Here is an 18,681-nt window from a genome sequence, read left to right as displayed (position 1 = left end):
CTGAGTCCAAACCCATGTAGCTCCTGTTCAGCTCCCTGCCCCAGGGAGTGTGAGCTCCCCGTGGACACAACTGGATGCTGATTTTTCTGGGCTGGATGTGGAGGAGTTTGGAGATCTCTCTCTACTCTGAGGCAGGAGAAGGGAAGCCTTAGACAAGCACGACTGGTCTGCAAATATTTTTATTCTGGTAATCCAGTCTATCCTTCTTTGAGTCGAGCTGTATCTACATAGCCGAATTCTTCCAGTGGGTTGGAATAGGAATGACTGCATAGGGATCATACAAAATTATCTCATTTATTCCACTAATGCCTAACCCCAATGAAAGGCCAAGCTGCAAGTAATCAGAACAGAGCATTTCTGTAACGATACACTGGTACCTGACCCCGCAGGGGCTGAGCAAGGCTATGGGAGGGCTCCTGACACTGCCTCTTGGATGGTGGGGAGGGACAGACAGACCCTGCTAGGAAATGAATCAGAGCATCTCACTCAGGGTTCTGCGCTAAATCACCTCTGGAGGAGTCTGCCTTTCCCCTGACTGCAGAGGAAATCAGCCTCCTCACACATCTCTAAACTGAGAGACCTAAAATTAGCTGCTGTGCTATTTTGGGGATGCGTCTTACAAGTCCAGACTCTTGCCTTGTTGCCCATATTGTTTTCAACCAGGCAAGATTCTGGGCAGACTTGTAGAAAGTCAGTCTCCATCATTCCTGATCTTTGACAGTAACGTGTGCTTCATCAGCTGAAGATCTACTTGTTTTCCTTCATTAGCATATTACGCCCTTGATCCTGCAAAGTACTTTGGCACAGGATTAGATTTCAATGAGACTGTTCATTGCTTAAATTTAAGCTTGTACGTAAGTGCTTTAATGAACAGAGACCCAAGGATACTTTCTCTCAAATTTCCTCAGCTTCATCCATTAACTGCTACCTTCAAGCATCGGATAAAATGCTTTTTGCCTCCGTTGGTGGAGCACGCAGTCTCAACCTGAAACCTCATTTTCCATCAAGCTAATGTGAGAGAGAGACCCGCGATGGCCTTGGGGAAAAGAGTTAATTTTAACATTTGAAATAGAAAATTGATACAAATGGAACTTCCAGTTGTGTTCTTGTCATCTTGTTTGACATCGAGTTGTTTCAGAATGAAACCAGGATAATGGAGAGTCAATACTGGCCTGATGACCCTACTGAGATGTGTATGGTCAAAGCCATGGTTTAGCCCTGCTCAAGCTTCCCTGCAGTTCAGCCTTTTGTGCCAGCTCAGAAAGGGCTGTTCTAAGCCCATCTTCGGGTTTGAACTGGGATGAATTTTTAGTTTTGCGTAGCTGGACAAACCGGTGGAGCAATAGCATGAGGCATCTTGAGGGAGATTTTCATGGTCTACAGGAAGAATGAGCAGAGAGATGGACTCAGCCGATGGACCAGGACACGAAAAGTTCACCTTACAAGGTCTGCAGAAGGCCAAGGGAAGGCTGAGAAGAGGTGTCATTATCCTCCCTAGATACATGTCGGAGTAAATATCAAAGGAACAAAAAGAACTGTTTAATCTGGAAATCAGTGCTGGCAAAGAATAAGAATTGGCAGGGAACCAAAAATGGTTTAACCATCAGAGGAGGAAGTTCTCCCAGATAACAGGGCCAAAAAACCCAAATAAAAATCCGCTTGAAGTTAAAACATAATCTGTTTATGAACAGGATTTAGGTGATGTCTTGGTTTGGATGCAGTCCAAGAACTGGACTCAGCACCTGACACATATAAGGCTGGAAGAACTCCGTGTACTCCAGCCAGGGATGAGCTCAGCCACCTCGGTGTCAAAACAGGGGCTGAACAGTTTGTGCGGTGGCGAGCAGACCTGGCTCACCTCACCTCGCTTAACACCTGCTCTGGACACTGACAGGGTGCCCAGGATTCACTCACAGTTGCTCAGCATATGCCTGTGCCCATGAGTTGAGTGTAGACGGGGTCTCGGCACCTTTGAACCTCAAAGCACACTCAGCTGCGGAAGCCTCCGTGTGCAGATTTTCACTGAAGATGCTATAATTGGTTTGTTACACACACACACACACAAATGCAGCTCATTTCTTGCCTGTAAAAGCAACACCTTATGATTTCCATAAGTGACTGCCAGGTCTCCTCCTTTGAAAATCCAAACACAATTACCTTTTTGACACATTACGCTTCTTCATCTGCTAGCAGAGAGAAATCAGGAGATGCGGGTTTTCCCATCGCAAAGCTAGAGTTAAAATGTCAAATGAGGGAAGGAGTTTTCAGGTTTGAAATCCTTCCTGGGAAGCTGGAAGCTCTTCTCTGCGGTTGCATTTTCCTATAGGGATTATCATTTCAGCCTTCATCAAGCTCAGATGTCTGGCACTAAGAGCCTATTCTTTATTTGGGGGTTTTCATATAGGTTAGCGTAGGAGTGAGATGCAGACAGATTAGCAGGCAGGTAACATATCCCCAGAACACATGCCATGAAATACTGCTCCTCCCTCACTTTATCCATTGGCAGGCAGGGAGCTGAAGGGAAAAATCACGGAGCACTTACACCCTCCGCACAGCAACCGATGTTATCCCAGGCCTCGTACGCCCAACTCGTCTGTCCATTAGCAGAGGGCACTGGGTCAAATCGTGCTGGTTTAATGCCTATGAGCAGTTCTGGGAACACGATGGCTCTCGGATCTATGTCGGCTGCTAATATAACGCCTGCTGCCTCTTAGACAAATGTGCTGTTGGACCGATTGCCGTTATTGCTTAGAGAAATAAAAGCTTGAGTGGGATTATTTTTAGATGCCTCTGACATATCAACAAAGCATTTTAGGGCTAAATGTTTCCTGCCTCACTTTATTGTCCTTATCACATAGGAAAAACAGTTAAGTGTAGGTTTAATATTGTTATGAGTGACTAATACATCAACTTCCCGAAAGCAGCAGGATAAAAATCATTTCATCACGCTCAAAACACGCCAACAGAGCATTAGTGCATGAGGGATAATTACATATCCAGCACAGGAGTCCACTTGTATTGTAAAGAGGAGCACCATTTCACATGAAACAGCATTTCTTCAGTGAAATCTATTATCTGGAAATTTTTTTGTTATCAGGAATGTTTCCCTAATGAGATTCTTTGATCTCCTTGGACAGCAGACTATTAAAAACTAATCAAGTGGATGTCAACATTAGAAAGAAAACCACTAACTGTCATTTCTGTGCTATTTGACGTCGACAGCTTGTACTGTTTTATTCGACCTTTTTAATATCAGCTTGGCTAGGAATGCATGGGCTTTGGATTTTTAATTCTATCTTCTCTCATCTTTTTGAGGCTCATCCTTTGAAACTGCTTGTGTTAATGTAATGAAAAAATCAGTAAATTACATCTTTTTTTATTAGTAGTATTTTAAGTGATACGGTCCAATATCATTGCTTTTATCTCAGCAGTTTTAACCTAACCTCAGGCCAGGGTCCTTTTTCCTCTGTGCTTCAGAAACACTTAAGAGATTTATATTCCCAACTGCGGCTTATTATTTCCCACCACACGCATGGGGACAACTACGGCATGCGAGGGCTGGGTCCATCTTCCCTGGAAACCAAGGAGCAACCCAGCTCGCTCGGGTTTTTACCCCCAATGTCATGCCAAACCAACCACCCTTCCCAGAAGCGGTCAACCGTTACCTTTTCTAATAGTTGTCTCAGCTGCTTTGTCCTGGCATCACGCGAGCACATCGTCTGTTGAGGTGCCACCACTGTGCATATACAACGTCCCTCGCTATCTTGGGCAGAGCTGTAGACCTGCCAGCTTTCCTCTGGGTTGGTAGGCAACACCTAATTAACACAGGGAAAGATGGGTTAAGTAAATGGGGGGAGGCCTGGCAGGGGCACGGGAGGTGAAGGGAGCTGAGCGGCAGCAGGATGGATGTGGCAGATACCGGAGCTGTGCTGGAAGCCGAGGGAGGCTCCTCTGAGGGCCCCAGCTGGCAAAATTCACTTGTAATGCAAAAATATGGATTGGGGACAAATAAAAGAAGGGTCTGAAAAGGAGAGCGAGATCCGAAGCAAGAAGGCAACGCAAGTGGGAAAGCATGAACATAGGGAAAGCCACGATGCTGCAAGGGTTGTAGCATGCTGTACGACACAGAGCGTACTTGGGGGGGGGAACCCACTGCCTGGCTGTCGTTATGAGGCACTTGACTTCTCCTTGACACCGTGAGAAGGATGTGCCTGAGCTACCAGTGAGGTTATGGTGTCCTGGCTGAGGGCTGAGCAGTGATCAATGTGCCCCTGCAGAGCTCTCCTGGATCCGGCAGCAGGAAAATCAGCCTTCCTGGGTAAACGGACCTCGAGAGTTACATTTCCCCCCTCCTCTGCCAGACTCTCCTGGGGATGCGGAGGTTCACCAGACAGCCATCCCCTCCCGATGTTCTGTGGGTCCCAGGCAGGGAAAGCCCGGCACCGTTCCTGCAAAGCACGCCAGCAAAGAAGGGATGCGGTCCAGAGGGTACGACTGTCGGAGCTTCCAGGACACAGCGCAGACAGGGAGCCCAGCCACAACCACTACATTCCCAACCCTCCGCATGCCCCCCATGCTCTCCAGACCCCTCTGATCTCAATTTTCCTTTGATCTCGCAGCACTTTGCAAAATAGAGTATTTAATCACAATTCAGGCTCTGAGCGCTTTGAAGGTACCACCAATGTGTTGCCCACCAGGGAAATATTCTTTCTGCTATTTCAATACATTGCAAATCACCTTGCGAATACCCATCTTGACAGACACGCACCGAGAGAGCCAGCCAAGGCAGACAGACAGCCGATTTGATTCTCTAGCTAAAACAATCAGGGGAAACAAAATAATAAATGGGTATCGTCATCCCTGGTAAGATGGGGGGAAAAAAATCCCAGCTTCATTCACAACCAGCTGAACCACTACACAAAATACTCGTCTGGAGAGAGCGGAACTGTAATACCTTTGCTCGTTTGGAAGGCACAAGCATGCAGCCTGGAGGCGAAAGGTGCCCATTTTATCCTGGGAAGGGAAGGCAGCCAGAAGGATTTTTTTTCCTTAGCCATTTCCAAAGTGGCAGGACCAGGCACTGTCCCAGCCCTCCGGCAAAACAGGGACAGGAACCATACGGCGCGACCAAATTACACCGCAAGTTCTCCGCTGCATTTCCCATTGCATTAACGACTATTGATTAAAGGCAGGGAAGCCACCGGGCTTCGCACCTGCCGTCCCAGCCTGCTTCGCCCCGCCACTACCAAGAGGCGAGGAGGGAAACTTTGCAACCCTTTGGCTGACGGCACGGCGGGTGTTGGGGGGCACCCGGGGCGCCCCCAGCCCAGGGCTAGGGATGGCTAAACTCGAGAGCTGGAGGAGGGATGCTCCCTGCATCGCGACCCCAGTCCTGCCAGCCCCCACCCGCCCCGCACCACCCCGACACTGCCCTCCGTGCCTGCACAGCCTCGGGGGGCACTTTGCAAGCGATGCCCCCGTATCACCCCGAGGGGCGGCAGCCCTGCCTCTCCCCGGGGAGCTGCTCTCTGCAGCCGGGGGGGTCCCGCCGGGGCTGCCGCCGGGAGGGGGGGCGGCAGCGACGGAGTCAGACCGCCGGGGATGCCCCGGGGGTACGGGGCGGGGACGACACCCGGGCAAGGAGGGATTTAGGCAGCCCGGGGGACACCCAGGCGAGGGGGCACCGGGAGGCAGGGATGCTCCGGGCAGCCCCCCCACCCCCCCCCCGTGGCTTCACCGACCCCTGCCCGTCCCCCCGTCCCCGCCCCGCACTTACTCCCGTGCTGCGATCCAAGGTGCCGCCCGTGGCCGCCGTGAGTTTGGTGGTGTTGAGCCCCACGAGGGAGGGCAGCGTCTGCGACATCCAGTTGGTGATCATGGCCATGGTGCTGAGGACGACTCCAATCTTGAGTAAAGGCACAGACATGTCTGCGGGGGGGGGCGCCAGGCACCCTTCATTCTGCACCGGCGCCGGGCTCCATGCCGCTGGGGACGGGCTGCGCCAGCCGCCCGGCCGCCGCCGCCGCTCGCCGCCGGCCCATCGTCCGCCGCCGCCCCGCCGCGGCCCTGCCCGGCGCTGGCGATGGTGCTGCCCGTGCCGGTGTAGCCGGTGTGGCCCGTGCCGGTGTGGCCGGTGCCGGAGCCGCGCTGCCTCCCTGCGCCCGCCGCCTCCGGGCGCGCCCCAGCCGGAGCGGAGCGAGGGGCTGCAGGAGGCGGGTCCGGGGCGGGACGGGACCGGGGCGGGGGGGAGGGAGGGGCGAGGGGGGTGCCCAGCCAGCCGGAGCGACTGCGGGTGGGCGGGCGGGGGAGAAGGAGGGGAGAAGGGATTTGGGGTGGGGGGAGCGGAGGGGAGGAGATTTGGGAAGGGGAAAAAATCGGGGGGGGGGGGGGGGGAGAGGTTTAGGAGAGGGGGAGAGGAGGGAAGAAAAGATTTGGGGAGAGAGAAAAGACTTGGGGAGAAGGAAAGATAATTGGGGGGGGGGCGGCGAGGTATTTGAGAAAGGGGGAGAGAAGGAGGGGGGAAAAGATTTTGGGAGAGGGGATAAAATTTGGGGCAAAGGATATTTGGGGAAGGGGGAGCGGAGGGAAGGAGGGGAGAAAAGATTTGGGGAGAGGGGAAAGACTTGGGGAGAGATTTGGGGAGGGAAAGGGAATTTTTTGGAGGGTGGGGAGGTTTGGGGAAGGGGGAGCGGAGGGAAGGAGAGGAGAAAAGATTGGGGGAGAAGAGATTTGAGGAGAGGCTGAAAGGCTTGGGGAAGGGAGAGAAAGATTTGGGGAGAGTGGAAAAGATTTGGGAAGGGAGGGGAAAAAATTGGGGACAGGGAAAAAGATTTGAGGAGACGGGAAAAACTGGTGGGGTGGGGAAAGAAGTCGGGGGAGGCGGCCAAGCCGCGGTGCTGGGGGGGCGGTGCGGACCGGGGCCGGGGGCGGCTCCCCCGCTGCGGCGCGGCACTGCGGCGCCCCCTGGCGGCGGCGGCGGGCGCGGCGCGGTGCGGTGCGGGTCGGGGGGCACACGGCCGCGGGGCAGCGCCGTGCGGGGGGCGCAGCTTCTCCCGGGGACAAAGGGGAGCTGCTGCCAGGCAGGGCAGCCGGGCGCAGCGTTCCCTGCTGGGGGGCACGCAGGGGCTGCACCGCTCCCGCGCAAATCCACGAGGTGTTGGGACCGTGGTGGAGCACCGGGTGGTCCCAGGACCTGTGGGCTTCCCGGGCTGTGGGTGGTCAGAGCATCCCCCACAACCCCGCTGGCCCCCTCGCCACGCTCTGCAACCACAGCCCTCCATCAGCGCCAGGGACCCCCATACACCTGAGTGCAACCAAAATGCCCTGGCAACTCTGCCTGCCTGCAAGCTGGCAGCCCCCCCATTCCTGCCCCATTCCTGCCCCTGCCCCATTCCTGCCCCAGCCCTGCTCCTGCCTCATTCCCAGCGGGCAGGGCTGCATGGACAGGAGAGATGGGACAGTGTCAGGTGCTGCCTGAATGTCCCACCCCAGAGTTCGAAGAAGACCCTGGGCTTTCTGTGGCTGCTGTGGCTCTGAAGCAAACCCCGCTGAGGAGCCCTGTGGGCTGTTACACTGCAAACGGCATACAGCCCGTCTGTACGGCCTGGCACATAGTCTGCAGCGAGATGGAGCTTGTTCACAGCTCAGGTTTCCTGAAGGCATTTGCAGAACTGTCCTGATGGCTTCAGAACCAAAGTCTCTGACCAACAGAGGTCTGTAGTTCCTTGCCTGTCCCTTCCTCAGTGAACCTTTAAACACCCTGTGCAAAGCAGATTATGAAATGAATCCCCTGGCCCTCTCCAGAGGATATAAGTGACACCCCTCGCTCTGCTGGCACAACACCAGCCTCAGCACGTTGCAGCAGCCACCACGGCCCTGCTCCAGGAGACCCCGTACTGTTTGGTGGCCCCACCACACCCAGCCTGGCCAGTCCATGGGAGTCACCACATTCCCACTGTAGTCTGACCAGTCCAGCCCCAAACCTGCCCCCTCCAGAGTTGCTCTTCCGATGGCATGGCTCCCTGGGGTCGTGGGTCTCACTGCCCCCGCTCCCCAGAAGCTGGGTGGGCTACAGCTGAGAGGGCGCTGAGGGGTGCCTCAAGGTCTTGACCCACCAGTACTTCCTTGCCATACAGCATCCAGGCTGGTGTTTGGAGCGAGTCCCAACTGGGGAAGCAGGGACCTGTGCCCTGAAATGCAATTGCTGCCAAGCTGGCCTGCCCCACCTTAATGGGACCTTACCCCTAGCTGGGGACCTGGCCCTTGGTGTGGGATCATCCCAGTGCCCCCCAGCACTGCTGCTCTGGGCAAAGGGAGCGGGGACCAGCAACAGCCAAGTGGAGCTGTTTCTGCAGAGAGCGCTGGGGAGTTTCTGCAAAGCACTGAAATGAAAGCACATTTAGCAAGTCCACCAGGTGGAGAAAAAGAGATGAGTTAGAGTAGGAGCGCTGATGCCAGGTTGGATCATGTCCCTCCAACAAGGCGACGGCAGAACCAGGCACTGGCAGCTGGGAGGCAGCGGCTGGTGCATGTTACAGGCTGCAGCAGCTGAAATGCCATTCCCTTCCCTTGCTTGCCAGCACCCTCAGATCGTGTCACCCCTGCTCTTTCCCCCTGCTCAGGACAGATCAGCTCGAATCCGGGTAGATCAGCCAGCTGAAGGTCCATCTCCTGCAAAATCAGTCAGCAAACACTCCTGCCCTCTGAATCAGACGCTCTCCTGCCAAGGGCTCCCAAAGTAGATATACTTTTTCCACCCCATGAAATTGGCTTCACCCAGCCCAGGCACCAAGCTCCTTTCCGTGGCAAAACGGCTGTCAGGTTGTGCCTGAGAAGCTCAGCATCAAGGAGGTGTTTCAGGCTGTGGCTGTAGGAACAGGTTCGTTAGGAAAAAGCCTGGGATGGTTTCCATTTTTTAGAATAAATCAGAGCTCCCCGTTCTGTTCCTGTTCCGCCTGTTCTGCTCTAACAGGTGCTTCTGCTGTGCCCAGCACTGGAGCAGCCGAGACCCCGATTGCTTGTCTGATTTCATATCGTATAAAACACTTGATTGCAACACTTAAATCATCTTCATGTGCATCTTGAAACTGCATTTGTAAGTAAAGTTTCTCTCTTGTATTTGCCTACTTCAAACACATACAAAGGCAATTAGATCTACGGATACTTTATTATTTAAAATGGTATTCAGTGGGGTAAGGAGCACTCCTTTGCCTTGCTCTGATTCCACCTGGACTAAAGAAAGACTAATTTCCTACCAGTGCACACAGGTAATTTCATTTGTATGCCCTTCAAATGCCTTGCAATGATTAAAGGTTCTTCAGATGGGGACAGCAAGGCACAGAGAGAGGAGCACCAGCCACAAGTCCCAGCTAAGGAGGGGGCCCATTCCCGGGAATCTTTGCAGGGAGGGTCTGTAGGCAGGGGGAGGCTGGGCTCTGGCCACAGCAGTCAGTGGAGCTGCTCCGCTTCCCCGGAGCAAACCCCTTTGTGCCAGCTGAATGAAGGGCTGTGCGTGTAATAACAGAGGAGAAAAAAATCCAGACTATTTTCTTTCTGTCTCTTGCTTCCAGTGTTTGTGAAATAGCCAAAAGCAGCAGTTTTGGGGGAGTCTTTGCTGGTAAGGTAAAGGGAGTTATGACAGGGATATCAAGGGATCGGCTGCTCTTCCAGACATTTTCAGAAAGTTCAGTGACTTGATACATTAATGACCTGTGCCAGGAGCAGGATGGCCCTGAGCCTGCGGGGTAAAGCCCATGCTGGCAGAGGGCCATGTCCATGTCCCCGTCAGCTGGTCCAAAGCAGAGACCTGACAAAGAAGAGGCTCCCAGAAATGCTGCTGTTCCTCTTTTTTAGGGGCGAAGGGAAGAGGCAGTGGCTGCTGCTGTGCAATGAGATGCTGCTGGTCACCCTGTGCTGTGCTGTCATGGGCATCAAGCAAGAAAATTACTTTTGTCATCTCGGTGTCTGAAGCAGGTGGTGTGCAATCATGGAAACCTCTTCCCTACCCTAATGATCTCTCTGGTTTTAGAAGGCCAGCACAGCAATGAAAGAAAACATAGCAAAAAAACAGTAAGGACATGAACTTGATGTGGGAGACCTGAAATTGCCTTTACCCATGCTAGAGCGTATCAGAAGAAATGCCAGCGAAAGCAAGGAGAAGACTCAGATGACTCTTTTTGACCCGATGGCATTCACTGATGGGCCTTTCCAGCACCAAGCGGGATCTCGCTCTTGAAGAGCAACTTTCCAGCATAACGTCTGCAGGAGTCTCTTCAGTACCAGTTTTGCTGAACTGGCTGAGTTCATCTGTCTCCTGACCACTTTGGGTTTTTTTTTTGCACAAGGCATTGCCTTGAAAAAAACCCCTCATGATGGCATTGAGTTTTTCTTGTCCTGATGTGCTTGCTACAGCCACCCTCCCCACAAGAGCAGAGGCTGCAGAGACCTCTCGATGCCTCTCCCACTGTAAGCAGAGAGTAAACAGCAGGGAAAGATGTCCAGTGAGAGAACAAAAGATCCTCTTTGCATGCATATATTCTGAGCAGAGAAAGAGGAGGAATGCTAGATAAAAGCAAAGAACAGGGTCTTCCGAAATAGCTACTTAGTGGAAAATTCCGCTGCTGGGAAGTGGTAATGCAAAATGTGACTGTCTGCCTAAAAGAGATCTGCAAGGGTCAAGGTTTGCAAATAGGGCCAATTCCTCTGTACGTGTGAGTGTGTAAGCGTGTGAGTGTGCAGGACATGACGGTCATTGTCTCCCTCTCCTGGCTGGTTCAGAGAAGAGGTGCTGAAGTTTCTGGTGCTCGCAAGTTTTCGTGGGGATGGTGCCCATGGACTCCAGTCAGACGGGACTCGTATTGGCTGCATGGTGAGAGGAAGCGAGCTGCTTTAATATACATACACCCGTATTTTAACAGCCTCAACTCTTGCTGGTGCTCCAAGCTGGCTCAGTAAATGCTGGAGGCATCTCAGCTAACACCCGACATCTACAGGGAGGAGGATGTGTCTGTCCAGCTGAGCTGCCTGCCCAATGGACTGTCCCAGGCACCTTCCCAGGGCTGGCAGCTCCTGTTCTGGGAGCACAGGACTCAGTAATTTGGCAGGGCTCTCAGGCGTGCCCTAGGATGACTCTCTGGTGCCTGGGACAGCCCATACTCCAGCTCTTTCCAGCTCCTTCTCTCTGCACTGGAGACCCATGAGATGTGCTGTGCCCTCTGGCCAGGGGCTGCAGGAAAAGTCTGCCCTTTCCAGAAGGACCTTACTATGTAACTCCAGGGATCCTCCTTAGATGCTTGGACTAAGTGACTTTTCTCCAGATCTCCCTCCTGTAGTTGATGGAGGGGCTCTGAACCTCTTGGAGGACTCTCTGCCTCCACTGACTCTTTCGCATCCCTCCCGGAGCCCTGGCTGATGCTGGGCTGCCAGAGTCCCTATTGCTGCCCTGCTGCCAGGTGCTGCTGCGCTTGCAAAGGAGCATGGACTGCACGGAGGCAAGCTGCAGGGTGGGAAGGACCACCTCTGTCACGCACAGATGGGACAGCACCCCAGGAACGAGGGTGAGGGGCTGCCCTCCCTGCCACTGCACAGCACATCTGGCAGCCGAAGGCCATGGGGATGCCGAGCAGCTCTGCGTGGGGGTCCCTGCAGCGGGGCTCAAGGCTGAGGGTAAGGAGCTGCCAGTACAGCCCAGCCCTGCCTGCACAGCAGGCTCAGACCAGGGCTTCCAGCCCACCCCAGCACCGCACGGGTGGTCACTGCGCCCCTCAGCTCTCTGCCCAGCACCGCAGACATAGGGAGGGAGAGCCCCGGACTCTGCTTTTAAGAGAAGGACGACATTCCTCATCCCTCTCTCAACTCAGTAGATGTTCCCCCTCTTCCCTCGCATTCCTCGTTACCTGGGCTTGTGGCAGGAGGTATCCGAAATCCCTTTGCACCAGTCTGTGGGCAGCAGGAGGGCTGTGAACAGCGCCAGGCAGGAGAGGCACCCCACCTACCCTGGTACCCACCTACCCTGGCATCCCACCTACCCTGGCAGGCAGCGTGGGCAACTTCATCCTCATTAAGGAACATACACTTTGTACCCTCATCACCTTTGGAGTGTGGGACAATCTTCTGTTGCATTTGCCGTGGGGCATCTGTCCCTCAGCAGGTCACAACTGCCACAGCAATACCAGGTTTCCCTCATTTTTTGCTCTAACTTCCAAATGTCCTTGCTTTTTTCCCTGTTCTTTGTCACTATCTGTGCAACCATCACTCACACAAGCCTCAGTCCTGGAGCTGGACCCTATCACCTCAGCACCGTACCAATGCAAAGCAAACACTTCCCCTCCCACCATGGGGAGGGTATGGATGGACAGACAGGGAAAGTGAAGGAGGGAAAGAAAATGGGAATTAAAGACCCCAAAGCGCTTTGCAAAGAGTGACCACGATGCTGCAGGTCACTGCCAGCTCCCGGTGGGACTTTGTGTGAAACTCCCTGTGCCTGGTGCTGCACTTGGCTCCAGGAGTGGCCGCGTTTTGGGATCAGACAGCCCAACATGCTCCGGAAAATTAACCCCCAGCTACAGACACTGGCACTGCTCGTCCGCACGCCAAACGCTTTGCAACCTTTCCTTTCGTTATCCTCACGGAGAGCAGAAACACCCTGTAGCAGAAAGAACACACTTCTTATGTTACACTGGAACAGAATAACCCCCCTTGCAGGTCTTCACTAAATCTGTGTTTAGCTATAGCTGCTCTTGACATTAAACCCATGCTCCAACAGCCAGTGCCAATACATGTCAGAGCCTCTGGGCTAGAGCAGAGCCCATTAAAGTCGGCGCAGGTTTCGCGGGTGCGTCAGTGGGTTCCTGTTACTCGGATGTTTTGGTTAGGGATGATGATTTTTTTTTGGCATTTTTCCCTGGGTCTGTTGCCCACCTCCAGCCAGAAAGTACCTTTGCACTGAACACTTGTTCTGCATGTTGCTTGCTAGAAAACACAGCGGTGCTCCAGGGTCGCTCACTGCTGCGCACTCCTGGACCGAGGGCTGACGCATGCTATTGCCCCATTATCTTTCCAGGAGGTATTTTGCATTTTGGTTGCTTTGAATGCTGCCTTCTGGCATCCCCACGGGATGGGGACTGAGAACCAGGACCTGGGTCCTGAACAAGGAGAAAGCTTCCCAGGGCCAAAACCCAGGACAAAGCCAGTACAGAGGCTGGGACCAGGGCTCCTGTGCTCAGCTCCGGCAGGGCAGTAGCAAGCAATAGCTACAGTTTACAAAGGAAGGAAAATGAGGATTTTTAGGTGTTCTTCCTCTACAACCAGGATTTGCTGATGCTAAGACATCTCGGGCTTTGTGCCTCAGTTTCCCCAAGTGCATCTTCCCCTTTCTGGAGGAATGCTTGACTGACTCAGCCCTTCAGGTATCCATCCCCCTGCCCATCCCAATGTCCCAAAGAGCCTGGCTGAGGCACCTGCAGGCAACAAATCCCAGAGGTACACTCCTTGAGTGTCCCTGTCCCTGCCTTGTTCCCTTTTGTTCACAGTTTAATCACAGCAGAGCAAAATCAATACTTATCACTCATAACTCAAGAATTAGCTTCTTCCACTGACAACGCAGTCTACAGCCTTCATCTATCTAATTCACTCGGATAGTAATTAGTTTTGTATTACTTTACGTAGTGATGCTAATACTGATTACAAGGCCTGATAACTTGAGTAATAAATATGACCCAGGGCTGAAAATTACCTTTCTTTTTTATTGGTTAAAGCTGAAGTTAGTGAAATGAGACACAAATTGGTTTATGAGATGAGGCAGCTGCTGCCTGTTACAGGCTGCAGATTCGCAGCTTAATCCTACTAGTTTCCATGTGTCTCCCTGACAGGGGAGGGAAGAGCTCAGGCACCAAACTGGGCACTGGTAAGTCCCCCATGGATGGAAGGGAACCAGAACTGGGCTGGGTGCTGCTGGGTGCTGGGGTAGTGGGGCACAGGCAGTGTGCATCCCTGGTAGCTCTCTCCCTTCCCTGAAAATAGCCCCAAAAGGGACCTGACATGCTTTTAGGAAAATCAATGGTGAAATTGGGTTTGTTTCTTTTTTTCCCCTCCCCTTGTAGAAGCCCTAAATGTTTAACAACTGCCTGCTCCAGGAAGGTATTCCTTCCTCTGTGGTTTCAATGATTACCGGGTAAGTGGATGTCAGAGCACTGAGCTGCCCCACTCTGCAATTGCAAAACTTTGAGGAATGCAAAGAGGTTTTCACTGGTAATACCCCAGCAGCTCGCCAGCAAGCACAAGGCATGACAAAGAGATGGGTTGGACAGACAGACAGACAAGCAGGCAGCATCCTAGACCCTTTCTGCCGATACCCCTGGCTTTACTACAGTGTCCCAAATCCTCTGCCCTTCTGGCAGTTCTACCTTTCTGCACATGACAAGCAGATCCTTAGAGAGCGTAAGTTGGCTCTGAGCCTTCATGGCCACCACGAGAGCTGCCCTGAGTTTCACCGAGCAGATGACAAGGAGAGAAAGCCCCGTGCTTTGCCCAGGAACCCCTCTGCCCAGAGCTGCACGCGCAGCCAGAGCCAGGGTGCTGTACCCCAGGGTGCCCGGAGCAGCAGCTCTGCCCCTCCCCCCCCCCGATCCCACACCCAGCCGCTCAACCCAGCCAAAATAAGTCGTTTCAGGTTTTGATCACTGACCTGTGCAGAGCCAAGGCAAGGCACAAAACAAATCAGGAGACCTTTGGCAGCTAGAAGAAATGCCAAAGCATTGTGCAGGTCTTGCTCTGCGGCCAGGGCTCCTGTCACCCCCCTTGGCCCTCCCTGCCTGGGGCACACAGGAACCGAGGGGCAGGCAGGGGCTTCTGCAAAGGACTGGGATGTGGGGGGGCGCCTGGGGGCAGCTCTCACCTTGTCTCACACACAGAAAACTACCATCCACCTGAGACAGGTCTCAAAGCCCCTACGAAATCAGCCCGCAGTGTGTGCATCACCCGTGTGCTCCTGCTGGGCATGGGCATCCTGCCTCCCACACGGGGGGACTTCAGAGGATGCTGCAGTACCAGTGCCTTGAAGACAACTGCCTTCCCTCCATGAGAAGAGCTTTCCCAGCACCCAGGTGGAAGGACAGCCACGTGCTCGCCCCCTCCAGCCCCATTTAACAGCCATCCGTCTCCCCATTTCTTCCTTTCTTGTGTGCTGGCGTACCAGTGCCACTGCAGAGAGGGAGAGCAGGGGATGGCTGTAGCTTCTGCATTATCAGGGAAAGCTGCCTAAATCAGCAGCCTCTCTCCCCTGAACCTCGATCCCTCCGCCCCCAGCATGGGATCTCTGTAGGGGATGGGAGAGCTTCCACACATGTGATGGAGATATGGATCCGGCACTGAATTAAACGTGGAAGACACTGAGATGGGCGGTGCCTGGGCTGAAAGGCGTATTTGGGGATTGCATCTGGCAGCTGTGCTACAGAAATGAGATGCTAAAACTCCGAAAGGGCTCTGCAGTGCCAAGCAAGTCAGCAGGCACGCTGGCGGGAGAGCTCGGTATGGCCAGTGCGCGGGGCCTGGCAGGACTCAGCTACCTGCAGGCAGCAAAGCCCAGGTAGATGCTGCAAACCAGAACCCAGCCCCGGCGAGGCAGCTCAGCAAAGCCAGGGCTTCAGCAGGGGCTTCTAGCCTCCCACCAGTGGACAGGGATGGGCTGGGAGGAAACTCTGCCAAAGTCAGCCCACAGCGCTCAGCCCCGCAGTCCAGAGCAGATTTGATTCCCCATCCCCACCCCGATTTCAAGTTGGTCAAAAAGTTGGAATGCTGCATTTAACAAGAAAAAAAAAAAAAAAAAGAAAGCAAGCAAGGGAAAAAGTAGCCAGGCACAGCAGCATCCTTGGCACAAGAGGTGATAACTCTGTGTCCTTGAAAAACCCCACCAGTGCAGAGCGATGGGGGCTGACGAGGCTGAAAGGGGATGGTGGCAGCCCCTGGGGAGGGGGGTACCACCCTGGTCCCCAGGCTGTGGGTGCACTCCCCGGGGCTGGGCAGGAGGGGAGGCTGGAAGGGCGGCAGGGCAAGGCAGCCCTGCCACACTGCTTGGCCACCATGCTGCCATGGCCCTGGCTGGCCGGGCCGGGTGCGGAGCCAGGAGCCCCTTTTTGCTGATTCCTGAGCAATGCTGGCTGCTTTGTCCAGCGCGGCGCATGCGCGCTGCCCGAGCATCCTCTCGCACACAATGGGCTTCTCCTGGGCGCTCACTTGCAGCTCTGGTTCCTTCCCACCCTTCCTCATCCACACGGCTCCTGGATTTCTTTGCTTTCCCCCCCCCCCCTCAAATTACCACCTTCTCATCCTTTCTCTGGAGGGCTCTGTGCAGTTAAGGCAGCTCTTGACTTTAGCAGTTTCTTCCTGGGGGCAGCAGAAATACTCTGAGGTGCAAAGCCAAAAGGCTTCAGCTGCTGAAACTTCAGCAATAGGGCAGTGACAGGAGAGAGCATTGTCAGCAGGAGAAAGGAAAAAATAATCTACATAAAGCATCCAGGATGAGAGCCCAGCTGCTAATTGCTCCTACACTAAGAAGCCTCCATTCCCCTCCTATTTATAGCTTCTTTTTCTTTCTTTTTTTGCTCCCAGGCAGCATCACAATTAACCCCACAATCTAGAGCATCCTCTTGCAATTACTTTTCTTCCTTTCCTCAGTGACTGGGAGAAAAAAAAACAACCAAAAGACAACCTTCCTGCCAGTCTCTCACCAATTATCTTAAAGAACTCAAATGGAGTTTTATTTCCACTTGAAAGAGATGGTTTTTGTGTGCCTCCTTTCCTCCCCCCAGCCCCACTACTCACTCAGACCAGGGGCCGGGACAGCAAAGGCAAGCATTAAAATCCAGTAGGGAAAAAAAAAAAAAAAGGCGGAGGGGGGAGAGGGAGATAAATAAGATGCTCCTCTCTCCCACAAGCCTGTCACAGATGGAACCATCAAGGGACGTTTAAATGTCACCTAAAATCAGCAAAGCTACCCCCACATGAGGAGCTGGTGTGTGTGGGGGGGGGTGACAGGAGGGACCACCACCCTGCACTCACATCTCGTCCCTGCGGGGACCCGGGACAGGCGGCCCCGAAGTTCGCGGAGCCCGAACCCTGCAGTGCCAGCCCAGCCCGGGGTGGGGGTCCCGCTGCCCGCCCCCCCCCCCCCCCCCCCCCCCGCCCTGCCCGGCAACTTTCCCCGGCCCCCCTCCCCCTCCCCCCCAACTCTCGGGGGTGACCACGCCGGGGCAGCCCCTTCTCTCCCCAGCTGTGGGGTCCGCTCTCAAGCCCCCCAACCTCCCCCCACCCCCCACCTCCCCCCAAGCCCGGAGGGTCCCCCTGCACCGCGGGCTGAGCAAAAGGGGGATGCCCAGGGATGGAGGGGGGGGCGCGAAGGTGCAGCTTCCAACCCCAGTTTTCTTTTGTGCTCTCGAGGTTTAATAGAAAATGGCGTTGGGGAGAAAGGGAGAGAAGGGGGGCGGGGGGGGTGGGGGGGGGGAAGCAAGAGAGAAACCTACTTGGGTGAGTTCTGTGCCCATCAGGATGAGGAAGCAGAGGGTCAGGAGCTTGCTTGCCGGTTGCATGTCTCGCACCCCGTTCTAGGCACCTTGCATACAGATCACCTCCCGGGCGAGCCTCCCGAGCCGGTCACCGAGCGCCTCGCTGCCTCCTCGGTCCTTTAGTCTTATTATGATTTTAATTTAAAAAAAAAATAAATAAATACCACCCAGGAAAAAAAAAAAAAAGACAACCAAATGCACTTAAAAAAAAAAATATCAGAATGATTTTCCGGGCGGTTCTCAGCACCCCCAGGAAGCAATGCAAGAAATCTGCTCAGCAGAGCCTTCACTTTGCATATTTATTGGGATCCCAGTGTCTCTCCTCTGCTCCCGGTGCTGGCTCTCTGGTAATCTTTTTTTTTTTTTTTTTTTTTTTAATGGCTCCCCTGCTCGAAAGACATTTGCGAGGAGAAATTCAACGGAGCACGAAACGATTATCTCTGCTATTGCCAAAAGTTTGCCTTGAAAAGGGGGGTTGATGGGGAGAGGACAGGGATTTAAAAAAAAAAAAAAAAAAAAAAAAAAGGAATTGGTAGGGCTGGCTACTAGCAGGGGATGGCTGTGGAACAGGATGTGACATCAACTAAGGCGGGGGAAATTTAACTAAACACGGCAAAAGGGAGAGGGGGAAAAGCAGCCTCGGGAGCGGAGCTGGGGGCGAGCCGGGGGTTAACCCCCTCCCCGCCGCTGGGGAGCCGGCCGAGCTGCCCCCATCCCCGGGGGCGTCTGGGATGGGGGGTGCGGAGGGATGTCACACCCTCTCCCCCCCCCCCCCCCCCCCCCCCGCAAAGTACCAACCCCCACAGATGCCTTCCCAAACCATCCCTCCTGGAGAGCTCTGAGCCACAGCCCCCCCCCCCCCAGGCTCAGACCCAAACTAATTCCAGGCAGCAGGAGCATACGCGCAGCAAGGTGCCGACCCTCTTGCTTTGCAGGGCATCCTGCCTTGCACCCACTGCCAGCACCCTGCTGGGGTCCTGCAGGTGCAGGGCGCTTGGCTGGGGGGGCTGCAGGCAGTGCCCACCCCCCCGTTTTCCCTGTGCCCTTCCCAAGTTCCGTGGGGACTGTTGACCCCTCACTTCTCTCTCCCTGAATGTTTTCCAAACCGCAGTTTTCCCAGCAC

At 54.2% G+C, this 18,681-nt stretch overlaps 1 protein-coding gene across 2 annotated transcripts in view; it reads right to left on the bottom strand.

Annotated features, from left to right (window-relative positions):
• OLFM1 (olfactomedin 1) overlaps positions 1-18,074 on the bottom strand; it is a 35,189-nt gene extending 17,115 nt beyond the window's left edge. The window contains exons 1-2 of one of the 2 annotated variants that reach the window (XM_056352483.1): positions 17,517-18,074; positions 3,666-3,815 (exon numbers count right to left, since the gene is read on the bottom strand). In XM_056352483.1, the coding sequence (XP_056208458.1) occupies positions 3,666-3,815; positions 17,517-17,582 (216 nt within the window). In that variant the 5' untranslated portion in view covers positions 17,583-18,074. Of the gene's footprint in view, positions 1-3,665; positions 3,816-5,776; positions 6,263-17,516 lie in introns of those variants that run through there. The other variant, XM_056352482.1, reaches the window with a different exon arrangement.
• Positions 18,075-18,681: the final 607 nt, after the last annotated feature.

Source organism: Falco biarmicus, chromosome 9 (genome assembly GCF_023638135.1).
Source record: "Falco biarmicus isolate bFalBia1 chromosome 9, bFalBia1.pri, whole genome shotgun sequence".
NCBI lineage: Eukaryota > Metazoa > Chordata > Aves > Falconiformes > Falconidae > Falco > Falco biarmicus.
Note: the sequence above shows the minus strand (reverse complement) of the source record. Positions and strands in the feature narration are given on the sequence as shown.